Source organism: Xiphophorus hellerii, chromosome 4 (assembly GCF_003331165.1).
Source record: "Xiphophorus hellerii strain 12219 chromosome 4, Xiphophorus_hellerii-4.1, whole genome shotgun sequence".
NCBI classification, from domain to species: Eukaryota; Metazoa; Chordata; class Actinopteri; order Cyprinodontiformes; family Poeciliidae; genus Xiphophorus; species Xiphophorus hellerii.
Window position 1 is genome coordinate 29,506,583 of NC_045675.1, and position 18,235 is coordinate 29,524,817.

Here is an 18,235-nt window from a genome sequence, read left to right on the forward strand (position 1 = left end):
GACATAACACCGTCATAAACATGACATAACACCGTCATAAACATGTCATAACACCGTCATAAACATGACATGACACCTGTCATAAACATGTCATAACACCGTCATAAACATGTCATGACACCTGTCATAAACATGACATGACACCGTCATAAACATGACATAACACCGTCATAAACATGACATAACACCGTCATAAACATGACATGACACCGTCATGAACATGTCATGACACCATCATAAACATGACATGACACCTGTCATAAACATGACATGACACCTGTCATAAACATGACATGACACCTGTCATAAACATGTCATGACACCTGTCATAAACATGTCATGACACCTGTCATAAACATGTCATGACACTGTCATAAACATGACATAACACCGTCATAAACATGACATGACACCTGTCATAAACACGACATGACACCTGTCATAAACATGACATAACACCGTCATAAACATGACATGACACCGTCATGAACATGTCATGACACCATCATAAACATGTCATGACACCGTCATAAACATGACATGACACCTGTCATAAACATGTCATAACACCATCATAAACATGTCATGACACCTGTCATAAACATGACATGACACCTGTCATAAACATGACATAACACCGTCATAAACATGTCATAACACCGTCATAAACATGACATGACACCTGTCATAAACATGACATGACACCGTCATAAACATGACACCGTCACCGTCATAAACGTGTCATAACACCATCATAAACATGTCATGACACCGTCATAAACATGACATAACACCTGTCATGAACATGTGTAAGTCTTCATGAATATTTATGACTTTTGCCATAAAGTGTCACTTGGTAAATCATGACACCCTTAATACAAAGTTGACATTATTCAAAATGTCTTTGTTATGACAACTTGACATTAACTAATAATCATCATATGTCATAATGGTAGTCATAATAATGTCATTAAGTGTTTTTACACTGTGAAAAACATTAACAAAACAGTAATTATTTCTCCCTACCCGAAATAAAGTGGAACAAGTAGGACCAACAATAAAGATTTCATTAAGCTTTAAAAACAGTCATTAAAAATTCATCTTACATCAACTGGAACAAGTAGCACCAGGTATGACGACGTCATTAAGTGTTATTACAGTGTTATAAAAGTATTACCAATTAAGCTTGAAAAGTTATGTGGGTAAGAGATAATATTAATAACAAATTTATGACAGATCATGATTTCTTGGGCAATGTCAAGTTGTCATAACAAAGATATTTTGTATTCACAACCCGTCAAATAAAGTGTTACCCAATATTTTCATGACATAAAGTAAAAAACAAGCAACTTATTTAAAAGGTCTTGAAAAAGGTCTGAGGAAGGAGAACTGTTTTCTAACTTTCTGGGTTGAATGCGTTTTGTTTTTGTTGGACTGGAAAATGTTGTTGATCTAATCCAAATGAGTCCAAACTCCTTGCTGTCGTTAGCTACGTTTTATCGCTGGGTGGGCAATTCTGTTGAGTGAAAAGTCGCTGGAAGTTCGTGGCCCGACTTCAATCGTATCAAAATCGAGGTATAAGAACTGAGGTGTAGCGCGCAATCTTTTTGGTCTATCTGAGGCGATGGAAAAAATTCCTGCGAGCTGAACACAGGGGGGATCTTAAACGTACGACATCCAGGGGAGTCCAAGAACGTTCCCGTCTGAGAACACGAACTACCACAGGAGACGTCTGAGGACTTTCAGTTCCTCAGATTTTTAAAAAGCAGCTTTGACCATAAACCCCACCACCACAGCAGTTCGCTTTCAATGTAGAACATTATTTACATCTGTGGAAATGTTTTGTGGCATTTAACACTATTCTCATCATTTCCTTTGCACATTTAATCTTAGACCAGCTCTACAAACGGAAATCTGAAAAGTGTGCAGTCGGCCAGCCCCCTGTCTTTCTTCTCTCTTTCGGTCATCATACTTTGCTTCTTCAACTGCTTTTGCGCTCACATTTTTCGACACATCCAAACAGCGAAAACTTGTCGTTGCAGAAACAGTTGCTGTATAATAACCAGAGGAAATGTTGTGGTCGACTCCTTTGCAGCTTTTGCACCATTTACCACATTCACCACCGCGCACCACCCCACACTGCCCCAATTTCTCGCTGTTCCGCTCGTTCTCTTGTGTTTTGCCTTTCTTTTTAAAAGATGGAATGAAATAAAATAGAAATAATCTTAAAAGAGAACCACCGGTAGACTGGAGGAAAGCATAATTCCAGAACAGTTTTTACGAATAAAAGCTGTGCTCTATTTTCACCGTTAGTGTATTTTAGGTGAGTTATTTTCATGGTTCCATCCATGGAACCATGAACTTTAGTACATGTCCAGCTTCTTCTTACCACATTAGATCAGATTAGATCAGTGGTTTTGCTTTTATCTGCTGCTGTTCACTACAGGATGTCTCTTTGCAAATCCAAACGCCTCAGAGAAAGTAAAAGCTGCTTTACTTCACTTAGACATTACATTTATGCGCAGTGGAGTCACATTTATTGGTGTTGTTGCTAAAGATGGGTAAATGGCCTTATAATAAATGTACCATTTGTGGCAACGGCATAACCGTACACTGCAAAAACGCTAAAAATCATTTAATTTAAACACATTTTTTCCGTAAGGAGAGTAAATCCCGTGGTAAGACGTGACTGCTTTCAACTAAACCACTAGCAACACAGTTGCTGACATAAAGGTATGAATAACTTTTCTTTATTATTATTATATTTAAGTGGATCTGAGTTTTTATGGGTCAATAATTAGTCATTCGTGACATGACTATCTCTTTTAGCAGCTGGCAGGTAGGCAACAAGGACGGTCCATATTCATCTTGGCACCACATATAATAAGCAGGATGATAAAAAGATTGAAATTAAAAACATCTCCAAAGCTCAAAGAGTGGCACTGAACTCCTACTGGGACTTTAACTGTTCATTGTTCCCTACAGTGGAGGATCTGTGATGCTGTGGAACCCTGTTAGACTGAATGTCACGATGAACCGCTTGAAAAATTAGGCTGTTGTTTAAAAATTTGGTGCCGTTTACCATTAAAGATTTTTTTTGTTTGTTTTTTAAAAGATTATGAGCACAAACATGGCCACATCTATGCAGGAATGGTTAAACCGACACAAAATCGACTTACTTTCATGATCATCAAACCCTTCAGGCCTGAATCAAAGAGGAAAACCGTTTAGGACAAAAGAGGATAAAACGGGACCTGGGACTCTGGAGGAATTATCAAAGACTTTTCTCTCTGGAAACTCCAGCTTCATGTTTGCAGCAGGGAAACAATAATTGTATTATAACGCTTCTGCAATTAAACAAGCAAGAAAAATAGATCAAATAAAATAGCGTGAAAGTTTTCGACGAAGGGTTCACCAAATCGGGAGGGTAGATCTTAAATGTACGATACATCCCAGAACGTTCCCGTCTGAGAACATAAACTACCACAGGAGGTGTGTGCTCCAAACACGGCATCTAAACACCTTCCACCTCTGGTCTGGGTCAGTTTCATAGTTTCTGTTAGGGGTGCACCGATTGCAGTTTTCTGGCCGATGACCGATCTTTAAAAATAGCACTTTTTTTTTTGTCTGAAAAGTCATTAAATAAAGCAATAAAGTCACTGAGTCGGCAACATTAGGATGAGTATTGCTAACCGCACACATGCAGACGTGGCTTTTTGGGCGGGTCTGTTAGTCGCTCCTCTCCGCCACCAATACGATGGCCGGATAAGATCGGTTGCACATGTTTCAGCGGTTCCCAGTTTTTGGGCTTATCGTCCAAAACTGGGAACATGTGGGCCGATTTATCAGTGCACCCCCGACTACTTCCTGCCAATAAAAATGGCTGTCGCTATGCTTCACTGAGCAGAGTAAGAGGGAAGATGTAAACTTTACTAAACATTAGAACTCGTTACGTGACAATCATAAAACGGACACAGGAGCCACCTTTAGAGGTATATTTTTGCAAAACCTGGTGGGAGTGTGAGACAAAACAGACAATACTGTGTTGCTACGATACACGTGATACATGATAAGAGATGTTATGTACAAAACAACAAAGACGTGGTTCAGATGGAGCCGGACGGCGATGACGCTGATGAGACGTGTTGCTGTGTGGACGGTACGGTGCTTTGGCAGCGATATAAATAAGTCATTTTTAATTTACATTTTATTTTTAAAGGAAGGATTACAGATGTGGGACGTGGAGGGAGTATTGCTTCAAATGTTTCTCGCCCTGAGAAGTTCAGACGTTGTTCGGTTCAGACGACGATGTTTTTGTCACGACGCCGTCAGACAAGAGCCAAGTGATTGCACCGCAGCCGGGGATTTATCGATCTAATTTTCTGCAGATTGTCCAGATTTAAAAAGAAAAAGAAAAAGAAAAAAAAACAGCAGGAGAAACAAACAGAGAAGATAAAAGTTAATCAACAGAATGCGTGGATGAGATCCGTGACTTTATTTGCATAGCAAGTGTCCCTGCTGCGTTTTGTCTTGATGTCCAACGTCGTTTTCCGGGTAAACGCCGGGCTTTCTACGTCACCCAGCCGTCCATTCTCATCTGTTTCAGAGTCGGGCTCTCGGCGCCGTCCGACCGGGCCGCGGGGAGCAGGCGGGGGTCCGGCCGTCGCTTCTGCTGCTGCTGCTGCTCCTCCCGGTCGCTGCCATCCTCGTGGGAGCTGCAGGACGAGCCGACGCTGCCGGTGGGGGACCTGCCCATGTCCGCCCGGGAGGACAGAGAGCCAGGATGAGGGGCAGGAGCGGGGTGGGGGGGGGGCGGGGTGGTGGGTCATGTACCCGAGCTGGGGGAGGTGGTCACGCGGCGGGGAGATGGGCTCCGCTTTGATGCTGATGTTGTGGCCAGAGCTGATGGAGAGGCTGGAGTTGGCCGACCTGCAAAAAAACGCACAGAGACAACCGGGAGAGTTGAGTGAAAGCGCCATCTGGTGGCAAAAAAGCTGAACTTTCTACAACCGACTCATTGGATTTCTGTTTGCTTTATTCCCTGAATGCATTCTTACGCTCATCAATTGAAGACGGAATTTTAATCCGACTTTCTAAACCTCTAAACCAGGGTTGTCCAACATGCAGCGCAGGGGCCATCTGCAGCTCTCCGGCGGATTTAAATTCTAGAATCAGGAACCTTTTTCTTCACTCAGGGTAATTTTTTTTACTGGAAAATAATGCAATCAAAGCAACATTAAGTGCAACAAATAGAATCTAATTGATAAACAAAGTTTTTGTGTTCATCTTAATTTTAGAGGAACTAGAACCACAAACATTAACCTGCTTTTACTGAGAGGAAAATATCACAACCCAAATTAGAACTTTAGAAACTAGATGCATGCTGCAATAGTTTATGGACTTGTTTTCTACAAAAATCAAGACCATTTTGTCAATTTCAGTAAAATTGTAATTTTTTTAGTTTGTCATTGAGCAGACAAAATAAAAAGGCACAAAGAGCTTGCTTTAAAAAAAAAAAAAAAAAAAAAATGCTCTAAACTTTTTGCCAGAAGGGCCAAAATCGTTAAGTTGAAAGCACATGGGGTCACAATTTTTTATTTATTTTTTACAAACAATTTAGAGCATCACAAGGCTGCAGATTTTTACAGCTTTGTGAAAAATCTGCAGCATTTTTGCTGTCATTGCTTAAAACCTTTCAAAAATATGCCCTCATTTATTTTAACTTATATTTTATAATAATTATTGAAAAATAGATACGATTTTACAGTTTGAAAAATTATATTGTTTGACTGAAAAATATATTCTATTATTGTTTTTGTTTTTTGCATTCTTTTCTCATCTTCCTTCAAGTTTTTTTTAGGTCTCCCTTGCGCCCCCTGGTGGCCCATGACGTAAAACACTGCTTTAAGTCACAAAAACATCAAAAGTCACCAATTCTAGAACAAGCAATAAACAATTAGTCAAATGCCGTCATCAAAATCATCAAACAAATACACATCAAATATATTGATATGTTGTTACTAATCATAGCCAGCTCTAAACTGATTAGACTTAGACTTAGACTTGTACTTTATTGATCCTTTGGGAAGACTCCCTCAGGAAATATTAGCATTAGTTTAATGGAATTCAGTGTTTCTGCAGTCTTGCATTTTTCTGGAATTTTGTTCCAGATTAGCGGAAACTGAACCCTGCTTCTCCACTAACACAGATCCGTCAGAACCAAGACCCATTCCGGTATGGAAAGCCTCCAGGCGCTCACCCCAAGGAGCTGAGCTGGTGCTGCTCCCAGGGCGTCATGGAGACCAGAGAGTGGTCCGCGGCCGAGCCGAAGTCCGTCATGTCGGCGCTGTTCAGGGAGTAATCTGGGCAACAGAGAGACGGGATGCGTTCAGCGACAGAAGCATTCCTACTGTCTGGAATCCTCATTTTTGTCACGTTACAACCACAAACCTCAATGAGTTTTGTTGGTGATTTATGTGAAAGATGTTAAGTGGAAGGAAGGTGATAGGATGCTGTCCAAATGTTTGACAAATACAGACTGTCATAACAAAACCCACTGCAGTCAGCAACATTCAGATGTATTATTATTAATATAAATCCAATATAAATCCAGCTGTCCTCTGCCTCAGAGGTTTATTAGAGAACATTATCATTTGTCTTCCACTTCACACTTATATGCTACGTTGGATGAATCTATCGCCTAAAATCCACAAAAATATAAACATAAAGTAAAAAATGGGATAAAGTTCAAGAAACTGTATAGAAATGATTAATATTGCAAACTATTCTGGTCAGAAAGAACCCCAAACAAACCTGCAGCGCTGCTGTAGGCTGAGCTGATGCTGGAGTAACCCAGACTCTGGTGAGTCAGGCTGGGTGTGGCGACGGAGACCACTGGGGTGGAGAGAGGCTGAGCGGACTGACCGCCGCCCAGCCGCTGGTTACTCTGAAAATAACAACAATAATAACAGTGACATTATTAGATAGAAGAAGAATATGTTTATGATGAGATTTCTTCCTCTGTAACCCTTCGCAATGCAGTCACAGAGTATGCAATGCCCTGTTTCAACCACATGATGTCAGTATAAACATTATTAAAAAAAGAAACAGGCTTGGCCTTTGGTGTATCTGCTATTGAACCGAAAACATACTTACAGTTTAATTAGTTTTGCCTTCATGTTTTTCATGATGCGACGGATGTTCAGGAAAAGCCTGTAAAGTTCCTGCTTGTTGAAAATAAGTTGATGAGGTTCAGAGAAACTTTCTGAACCATTTGCTAACTATGAATGCAGCCACATTTTCCCTTTTTAACGCAAGAACCTCATTATGCTTACTGAGCAATTACTAAATGCAGACTGATGAGGTTTGTAAAAATAATTCTAGGAAGAAAAACAACATACATTTTTGTTGAATTTTATTCTTAGAACCAGGTCATGATTTACTTTACAGCAGAAGTTTATGAAGTAAAACTTTTGCTAGCTTAATGCTACGCATAGCAAAGCTAACTCTGTTACAGAGCACTAAAAGTTTTGTGCTGTTCCTCCCTGAGCTGTTGTTGCAGTTCTGGCCTGATAAAGTGAGCGATGACATCATTCCAAACGATGTCACTGCTGAATAAACACACACACACACACACACACACACACCCGCACCCACACAACCGTGTGTAGAGGGTTAAAAGCAACAAAAATAAAAATAGGAAGCTACACCATTCTAAAATGGATCTCCCTGCTTTGTCCGCGACTCTACTGTCAGAGAATCTCCAGTTTAGCTATTGCAGTAATGAATCTGACACAGGCCGACATGCTCAGTTCCTCCTGTGAATCGCTTTGCTGAATCCGAGCCGGTCCTGGTCCGTGCAGAACAGCCGAGCATGCATGCATGAAGGGGGGAAGTGAAAGGCGCCTTTGGAAATGATCTAATCAAGAGGGCTGCTTCTTAAAACTGTAAAGACTTCCATTTTGTTTACGGTTGCTGCTTCACACCACAGTAAAACCAATAAAGCTCGGTAGTTAACACTCCTGCACAACAATGCTGTGTGAATTATGGCCGTGTCGGAGGAGAGCCGTGTCGGAGGAGTTACCAGCATTAGGTCTGAAGATGCTGGGTTTCCAGATAATCCAAACTTATTGCAGTCTTACTTTAGCATTTACAATACTGGCCAATCATTGCAATGGTTACTTTTGACTTTGGAAAAGTATTCAGCTTTAAAACTGAAGCTATCACATTGAAAATATTTTCAGTACTTTATGTGGACAGGGGCTGGTATATGATTCCCGCAGTACCATGAGATGAAGTACAGACTAGGCCTGGGACTTTAATGTGTTAAGTTCAATTAAGGAATTGCAGAGATTTTAATGGGTTAAACATTTTAGCACAATTAATTGCATATTTCTTTTTACATTAAAAAGGTTCCGGCCAGAACCATTGTATTTGCACGTTTCCGGTACGCCAGTAACTCTTGATGCACAAGCGACATCTGGAAGCAACAGTAACGTTGAGTTATAAAGTCCATTTATTCAGTAATTTCACAGCAAAAAGGGTTTTTGAACTGAAAATGTTGCTTCGCTTCTCAATGTACAGTTTTCAATTAAATAAAAAATTGACGATTAATAGTAACTAATTATTTATAGACCCTTAAATTTCTAATCAATGAAATAGCTCTATTTCCATGAAATGCAACACTTCGCTGGAGACTTTTTAATAATATTGGTAAGCCATTTTCTGATCCCGCGTTTAAAACCTGATGACAGTAATTGCTGACTAACAGTGTGAGTGGCAGCTGCTAATGTGGAGTCACTGGGTGTTGATTCCTTTTAAAACAAAACGCTGACATTAATGACTAATACTGGAGAAACTCTTCAGGCTAGATGTGGATCTTATATGCAATTTCCTATCACAACAACAGACTTTAGGATTGTTTAACAACAGAAAATGTTACATTCCTCCAGGAAGCAGGGCCATTTAAGCACTTAAGACACTACAAAATTCTTTTTAAATGTTATATAACTCAGTTTATTCCAATTCTTATGTTATCTTAGAAAGAGAAAGGCAAACAAATAAAACTGAATATTCCTGAAATGTGAATTTATGCCAGTTATCAACCCAAAAGTTTAAAACTCAAGACGCTACATATATTCATGACACATGAAGTGAATTATCTCCAGCTTTTGTTTCTGTTCATTTTGGCTTACAGTCAATGAGGGAACCAAAAATGACAGACAATTAGAATGCTAAATGAGACAGATTAAATAGGAATAATAATAAAAAGAGGAATGCTACAATCGTAACCCATGTCCTGGATCTATCTATGCGTAATGGCTCCATGCCTTGTGAATTTTCCCCCAAACTTTTGAATGGGTTTTATTTCACAAACCCATCAAAGCTGCAGTTTTCCCTGTTGCTTTGGGTCTTTTTCAACTACTCCCCGCCCCTCCCACTCAACTTTCCATTAATATGCCTGGACACAGAAAACTTATGACTTTTTGTGGTTTGCTCTGTGAAGAGCGTCAGATGGACGGCTCATAGAGTCTGGAATCTTCCTCGTGAATGTGCAGTATTTTCTTTTTATTCATAATACACACAATCTTGGGGTTTTCAATCTTGTATTATCAAGGAAAGCCGTGATAATCCAAATCAACCAGGAACGAGGAGAGCGATCGGAACGCCCTCCTGCTCGGGAGTCACCTGACGTGACCTCAGGTGTGGGTGAGAACGTTTGGGACTCGGGTGGAGGGGAGGGGAATCCATACCAGCATCATTCCTTTGCAGTGAGGGACGACCACCCGCAGGTCGCCTTTGCGGCCGCCGGGGATCGGGCCGCTGGCCTGGTGCGGGAGAGAAGAAGGAGATTTGGCCGGTCCGGTCTTCCCCAGGATGCCTCCACCGCTGGAGCCCATGAATCCGTTCACTGAGAAAGAGACGTCCGATGAGTGACGGAAAGCAGAATCCGAATGGTCTCGTTAAAACATCCCGTCTGTAGGTTCTTAGACTCGACTCGTTCAGGAATCAGGAAAAAAAGACTTTAATATCAGATGTATTCATATGTATTGGAGTCATCCTGTCCACAACAGAGCTAACCCTGAATGGAGAAAGAGCAGCTATACATTATACAAGAGATAATAATTAATCATTCATTTATTCTCTCTCTGTTTCTCCTAACATTATGTAATGGCAACATTTCCAGGATTCAGCTCTTGGGAAAATTGCTGTAAGGTTTGAACAAACACAATATTTATGCATGTGAAGAAGAGTTGATCATGAACACCCTGGACCTCGTAACAGCTTATCACACTGCAGCAGCACTCTGGATAAATTAATGCGATTCTTTTGGCACCGCAGCATCCAATAATCAGTCCGGCTTCTCAGGCCGCTGGCACACAGGAATCTATATACGAGTAGAGAAGAAGGGCACACACCTCCAAATTGCACGGTTGCTCTGTAGAGAGTCTGACTGCAGCGAGAATCAGGACTTGTTTACGAGAAAGTCTCGTAGAAAGCATCCTTGGAATCCATGTTTAGTTGTCGTATCCGAACCATAACCACAAGACCGGGTTTGTTACATATAATTTGCCTCTGAAGTTATTGCGATAAACGATAATATTGTTGCTTTCAGACCATTTTCAACTAGTATAACGGTAATGCAAGGACACATTCTCAAAGATGAATACACTTTAAATACTAACGATCATTTAACACCGGAAGACGTTTTAAATATTCAACATAAATAAACAAAACAACAGAAACAAGAAATAAAATAAAATTATAAAGTCTCTGTTAACAAAATTGTCCTTCAAAAAAATGGTCTAGTAGAGACCAGTGAACCACACTGAAGACTTTTATAATCCAGATTTTGGTAGAAAGAGAGAGAGGAAAAAAGAAAAGCAAATAAATCATGCAACTGAAAATTATTGAAGTTGTTTTAATTTGTCATGTGATGTACTGATTCATTGCTTATTGCGATAGGCCTAAAAACATTCTCTTGTATTCTATAAAGGTGCTAATAATCCCATAAAAATGAGAAAAGAGGAAAATGTTTCTTTTTCTCAACAAGGCTGAAACTGTTGAACGGTTTGGTACTCCTTATATTTAGCACAGCTCTGCAGCCTGACACCAGATTTAAGGTAGTAGCCCGTGGTAGCTTAATCTTGTACCTCATCGCTAAATCCTGATGTGATCACAGAGTTGCGCCAAGTAAAAGCTATTGTTGATTTCACAAAATGGAGGCTATTAAGTTCTTCTCCTGAAGAGCGCGGTGCAGCCTGAATCAGAGCGACAGAGTGAAGCAGAAAGCATTTAGGAAGTCAACACACACTGACTCAGTGGTCCCACCCTGACGCTGAGATGTGATAAACCGGAGGCCTCATGACGTCATCGACAGGACACAACCCAAAGGCAACAGACCTAAATCCTACACGCTTCGACTTCAACGGATCACAGGAAAACAAAGTGTCTGTGTGAAAGCACTGTGTGTGTCAGAGCATGTTTATAAGATACATACCAGCTGCTCCAGAGCCATTGTGCAGAGCCAGATCTGAGCTGCCCTGCAGGCCACCTAATGGTGAGCACACACGCACACACACGCCCCCGCACACACACACACCCACACAGAGACATGCGTCTTTAGAGACTTTTTTCATGATTTTTGTTCACAAGGCACATATCATATAATCTTTTTCACAAACCTTCGTGCTTCCTTGAAATGTTTCATTTCTTTAGAGAAATTTCAAGTTCAGTCATACGTTTCACTTCAATAAAACTGGTTACTTCAATAAAACTCAGCTATTATCAAACTGCCCTTCCAATTAAATACATACACTCACAAACGATTATTCATGAAAATATATTCACAGACACATCAAGCATGCTAAGTATTGTTGTCAGACATTGCATGCATCTTCTTTATTTAATTCAGTCCACACACGCACACACATATACATATATATATATATATATATATATATATATATATATATATATATATATATATATATATATATATGTATATATTTTTTTTGTTATTTTGACCACATTTGGCCACCTGGGCCTCCCATCACTTTAGCGTCACTCTGTGGTTCATTCCTTAAAAGTGTTAACAATGCTGTGACACTAACCTGTGTTTCCGGTGCTGGGAGGTCTTTGTGAGGAGTTTGTGTTTCTGTGGGTGTGTGTGTGAGGCGAGCAGAGGATCCCGCTGTCAGACAGCACTGCTGTGGCTGCAGCTAGAGCCTGGGAAGTCACTCCTCCTCCTCCTCCCGCTCCATGGCAATAGGTGGTGCTGCCTGATGCTGCATGCATGAAATGCTGCTGCGGCTGACCTGTGGACTAGTGGGAACGAAAGTCCAGACAAGTTTATTTGTATGGCACGTTTCAGCAACAAGGCCGTTCAAAGTGCTTCACACCATACAGTCACCAATTATCAAACAGGCAATAAACACTGCATGAGCTCAATGTCTGCAATAATTATCTGTAACATGTACCAGAGTCTTTGACACTTTCTCATTTGTCTTTCAGATGTGAAAAATGCATCTCCTCGATAAAATCCAACATTTCATAATTTATTCTTCTGTTTCAATGCAACAATAATGGCAAAAAGCCTACCAAAATGTTGCTTACTACTTTATGACTTTTCATCATGTTGTCGAACTCTTCGTTGATCTTTTTGTATTTCTCCTCGGTGCTGGGGGTGAGGACGTAGGACGACTCGTTGTCTGGGCTGTCGCAGCCTCTGTGCTCCTTCTTATGCAGCGCCTGTGGGTAAAAAGCAGCAGGCAAAAGCACAAAGTCAATTAAAGATCGGCGGAAAACAACTTGCTTTTTTTTACAATGCGAGCGAGGCGGTAGACGGAGGGGATGGAACAGACATGCTAAAGAAGTTTTAGGAAACTTATTTTTGTTGTTTTTCGTATTTTAACATGAAGTCAGAGGTGAGATCTCTGAATAGAATAGCATCATTGTTACAGAACAACATGACAGGTTGTATTCCCTTTAGGTGCAAAATTAAAAAAGAAAAAAATCCAATACAATCAAAAATACTTTTCATGTAAAAACAAACAATTTAAAAAAGGAATAAAATGTATATTTGCTAAATATTTCACCACTAAATGTTACAACAAAAACTTCCTTCCCTCTGTCATTTCACAGTTATTTTAATTATTGCACAGTATATTCCCAGTAAGACATTCTGCGATCTTCTCAGTTGTTTCACATTTCAAGGGCAACAAGTTCATGAACTGAACCTGCAACGTCACAGCAGAAAACGAATGCTACAAACCACAAGTGTGTTTTATTAGGACACAAATTGGTTTATTTGGCAAAACTGCAATGGAAACACTGGTCCCCCAATCGTACGAGTCACATGATGAACGACGGGATGTCGCTACTGACGCAAACCACAAAGAAGACGACCACAGGAAGTACGGTAATTGGAGAACGATGTGTTTAATGACTTTTCGTGTGATCAAACGCATTCACGTGTGATTTTTAATTGCGCTTCTTATTTAAGGTAATTAATGTAATTCTATTTATATAGCACATTTTCAGCAACAAGGCAATTCGAAGTGGTTTACATGAATTAGAAGGAGATACAAACAAAATAACAAACCAAAGAAAAGAGCAAAAGAAGAAAAAGTAAAAAAAAAACCCTACATATTAGTTCCCCATGTTTAAAACTAAGTAGTCCGTAATTTATATCAGATTTTTGTTCTGATCATGTTAATCTAAGGAAGTAAGGAGAGTTCCTCTGCATTCTAAGTTTGTTCTAATTCCTGATTTAATGGAAAAACCTTGTTTGCAAAATTTTTTTTTTTCAACATTAATGGAATATCAACAAAGTTTTACACATATTTGTAATGGAAACGCAGCTTGTGACCGTATATATAAAAATATTCTATCAAAGCCAGTAGCTACCATTAATTTAAAAGGTCTGTGGTAAAAAGCATTCAGATTTACAAAAAACAAACAAAACCACACATCAGCTGTTTTTAGTGCTCAGCTTGACTTCATCAGCTGTGGATGATTTCACACAGAAAACATCCTGGGCTCCACCTTAACGGAGCAAGATATGCATCTTGAAGGTTACATAATTCCCCTTCCTCAAACAGAGGCGGCTCAGCGCAGAACCTGTGTGTTTTCACACCTTGAAATTAGCTGTGGCGTTGTTAGCGAAACACTGGGAAAGATGACGCACCTTGAAAACAACAACAACAACATAAAAACAGCACAGCGGAGTGGATGAGTGGATGGGATTTAACGGCACCTGCACTAGCAGACGAGCCTGGAGCGCGCTGCGAGCTCTGCGGTCTCCCTCCTCTCTGCTCCTCTCATTATAAGGTCACAGCGTGAACGGGACGGACTGGCCGACCGGCACACGGCCGCTGCATTCCCAGACACTGGTAGTTACCCCAAAGCTTTAAAAACACTCTGACACGTCTATTTTTCCACCACAGACCTTGAACGCCACTTTCGCAGCCGGTTGACCTCTCGAGGGGTCACACACTCGAGCTCTCGTAAAGCAGCAGAGCGCTTCAACGCTCTCGTAAACTCCTGAAACGAACGCACATGTGCTGCGTCTTCTCTGATCCGGTCAGAGAAATCCTCTGACAGCGACGCGAGTCGGAGAGGAACTGCAGAACTTTTTAAGAGCTCCGCACTTCGAAGGCTGTGCTGTCAGCTCACCAGAGCACCTTCTTCCAGATAATTGATACGACCCCTAAATGGGTTGTGGCAAATAGCATTTGGGACTTCTCATAGTTTTCTTTCTTCTTTTTTTATTTTCTTTCTCGCAGCCAGCTGGTAGAGATGCAACGATATGATGTAAATATCTGTATCGGTCCCGATGTTGAAGAAAATTCTAGATCAGGAATCTGTGACCATGTGCACAATCCATAAGGCCAGATCTATTCAGTGTAACTCTATGCTTTGTACACAGAGTGACGTCATGCTTTGTTATTATTTTACATTGTATCTAGAATTCCTAATTACATTTAAGAACATTTTTAAAAGATTTGTTGAAGTTTATTTTACATTTGACCAAAGCAATCAACCTGCTGTTTCTGTCGGTTTCAGCTTCTTTATTATTTATTTCACGTTGGCTCTTTTGCTCCTAATTGCACTGACTGAACTAATTAAAGTCGTTTTTACATGTTTGACCAAACCCGTGACGCTACTGGTGTATTTTAAATTATAAAATGTGATGTACTCGTGCAGAGTTAGCAAATAAAATTGTAATTCAGTTCATTTATGTCTGTGTTTAAAAAAAAGAAACATTTTTAGACAGGTGTTTTTCTGTATCGGTCGATACTAAACCTCAGGTACCGGTATTTTATTGGAAGAGGCAAAAAAAGTGGATCGGTGGGTCCAATATTTCTTGAGTGCACAACAAATACAACAGCTGTCCAGATCTTGTACTGTTCCTGTCTGTTGGTTGTTATTTCGTATGTAATTGTTTTCTATTGAGGATGTTATTATTACTATTATTATTTTGTACTTTTTTAATAAAACTACGTGTCCTGCCCTGGGAATTGTATAGTGAGGTGTTTAGTTTTTTTCTGCTCACTTCTCCGAGGACAAAATTTAGCCACTGCGCTAATTCCTGCATATTTACGCCGCCGTGATTTGTGGCGATATTGATTAATGTGCACTGTCCTAATCAAATCAACTAAATTAAATTAGACTCTTCTACCACCACCATCGTCTCGGTGAGCTTGCAGTTGTCCCACGTTCTTCTTTTTTTAGACGCTGGACTGCACTGGACAGTGAAGAGTGAGCCACAGGATCCGTGACTCAACACGGAGCGCTGTGTTTTTCTCCTCCAGCTGCACGTGTGGACAGGAGCGGTAAAACGGGAGACTTGTTGTAACCGTTTCTGTTGTTGTGAGTAAGGATACCCTTTTCAGTTACTTTTTATATATATAAAAATAAATTAAATTAAAACCATACATCATTTTCCTTCCACTTCACTGTTTGTGATGTTACGTCCCGTAAAAAACCTCCAAGAAATACATAAAAGTTTGTGGTTGTAGTTTAAAGCGAAGTGGAAAACTTTAAGAGCTGTGACTACTGTTGCAAGGAACTGGATGACACAAACCTGTCCATCAATTCTGTTTAGTATTTCAACAAAAAGAAACAAAACAGCAAACTTTACTTTTCCCTCCAACAGCAGGTCCTTGATACACAACCTAAGCATATTTAAGCTAAACTGCTTAGTCAGTCTATATCCTACCTATGCAGAGGAGACGACGAGTTGAACAACGACGGGTTAATTAGCTGCTTTTAATGGCTTAAAGTAAACTGACTCATCACTGCAGCTCATTTGGATGAAATAGTGACATTAGTATTTATTCCACTGACAGCTGAAACACACCATAACCTTAGTTGTGGTAGAAGTAGGGAACTCATAAAAAATAGTTTTCTTTTTTACATATTTGTCCTGACAGTATAACACGAGACAGACAACATCACGAGACAGAACCAAATATGTAAAAAAAACAACAAAAAAGACAGATTCTTTTTCCATAAAAGTTGCATGATGCAGCTCTAATAATCCAGAACTTTCTCCAGAGTTTTTGTATAACATTTAGAGCCATTGCAAGCTAATGTTTACTTTTGGAATTTCGTCACTTCTTGCAGAGACCAGGACAGAGAACTGTAAAAATCTTAAAAACAAAAGGCATAGAGTTTACAATGATAAACTATTTCATGTCAATCTCAAAAGCTTTACTTTTAGAATAAAGGCATAGCATTAGCTGTGCCTTTATTGATGCAGCCCCATCAATAAATTATTATCTAATAACATCTATTATTAGATGTGCCTTTAAAGGTACATCTAATAATAAATGTCAAGGACTGTAATTATTGCAACTGGTTGATTTGAAGATGAGCTGATCACATATTCTATATCCTATTTATCATTTCACAACACAAGTTGAATGCCTTCAGCAGACTGGACACGCTCTGATGAGGGGGGCCGGCTCACCCAGCGGCCGAGGTGGGAGGACAGCAGACGGCTACAGGCTCCCGCTCAGCGCTTACTGTTACATAATGAGGGCTGTTGCCATGGCAAAGGGTTCACTCAGAAAGTTAACACTATAATTAAAAACAGGGAACAAAATAAGGGAAAGTAAATATTGACTACAGTAGGAAAACAAAGCAGACTGAACGTTACTGAATCTACTAACCGATTTTATTTCCTAAATGCACCGATCCGATATTGATACCAGAATCGGTCCCTAAATTGAAAAAGATTCTAGATTTGGTGACAATGCGCCCGATCCATAAACGTAGATCTATTCAGGCTAATTCTGCGCTTTGTGCTCTTGGTGACACTATGTTTTATTGTTTATTTTACTTTACATTTCAAATTCGTAATTTCTGAACCATTTGAAAGTAAGTTTGTTGTAGTTTATCTTTTACATGTTTTACCAATATAGTCAACCTATTGTTTCTGTCAGTTTCAGTTTCTTTATTATTTATTTTACACTGGCTGTTATAGTCCTAATTGCCCTGACTGAAGTTGTTTTTATTTGTTTTCAAGCTTCTGAAGTTACTGATGTATTTAAGTGTGCTGCACCGGTGCAGAGTTATCTAATAAATGTTCAATTCAGTACATTGATGTCTGTGTTTGAAAAAAAAAAAGGAAATGTTTTTGGTCGGCACCGTTTTTCTGTATCGGATTGATGCCGGACCTCAGATATTGATATCAGTATCGATATCGGGGATGAAAAAAAGTAGATCGGTGCATTTTTAGCTTCTTATATTAAATACTCAGTTATACAGTACAGACCAAAAGTTTGGACACAACTGTGTGTCCAAACTTTTGGTCTGTACTGTATATATTTTTTGCTCTTCTTGCAGCTCTCCTGCCAACCTGATGGGGACCAAATTGGACGCCACGAGTCTATAGCATCTGTGTCCATCTTTATAATGCATGCCTTTTCCTGAAAAATGCACTAAGAGGCTAATACTGGATGACACCAGGACAGAGAGGAGCAGAGCAGAACAGCAGAGCAGAACAAGGGCATGTGGGTCGAGCAGGATTTAGTCCCAAGACTCGCACGGTGAGATAAGTCTCCATAGATATGTGTGTGTGTTTGTGTGCGTGCGTGTGTGTGTGTGTGTAGGGGGGGTTTAAAGTACTGCATCATGTCTGGCCTCTGAGGACTATCTCTAAGTGTCTGTTACAGGATCTGAGGGTGTGTGCCTTCTTATCATCTCAAATGTCAAAGCAGGCTTTAGT

The 18,235-nt window shown here is 40.0% G+C and overlaps 1 protein-coding gene and 1 long non-coding RNA gene across 2 annotated transcripts in view; one reads left to right on the plus strand and one right to left on the minus strand.

Annotated features, from left to right (window-relative positions):
• Positions 1 to 3,980: 3,980 nt before the first annotated feature.
• The window catches only part of LOC116719118 (myocyte-specific enhancer factor 2A-like), a 50,279-nt gene continuing 36,024 nt past the window's right edge, over positions 3,981 to 18,235 (minus strand). Inside the window, 8 exon segments of the mRNA XM_032561510.1 lie at positions 3,981 to 4,810; positions 4,812 to 4,929; positions 6,260 to 6,362; positions 6,814 to 6,946; positions 9,753 to 9,910; positions 11,501 to 11,554; positions 12,114 to 12,324; positions 12,616 to 12,750. Coding sequence (XP_032417401.1) covers positions 4,571 to 4,810; positions 4,812 to 4,929; positions 6,260 to 6,362; positions 6,814 to 6,946; positions 9,753 to 9,910; positions 11,501 to 11,554; positions 12,114 to 12,324; positions 12,616 to 12,750 — 1,152 coding nt within the window. The 3' untranslated portion in view covers positions 3,981 to 4,570.
• On the plus strand, positions 4,922 to 6,547 carry LOC116719119 (uncharacterized). Its single transcript, XR_004339080.1, has 2 exons — positions 4,922 to 5,196; positions 6,209 to 6,547. It is a non-coding gene; the product is annotated as an uncharacterized LOC116719119 (long non-coding RNA).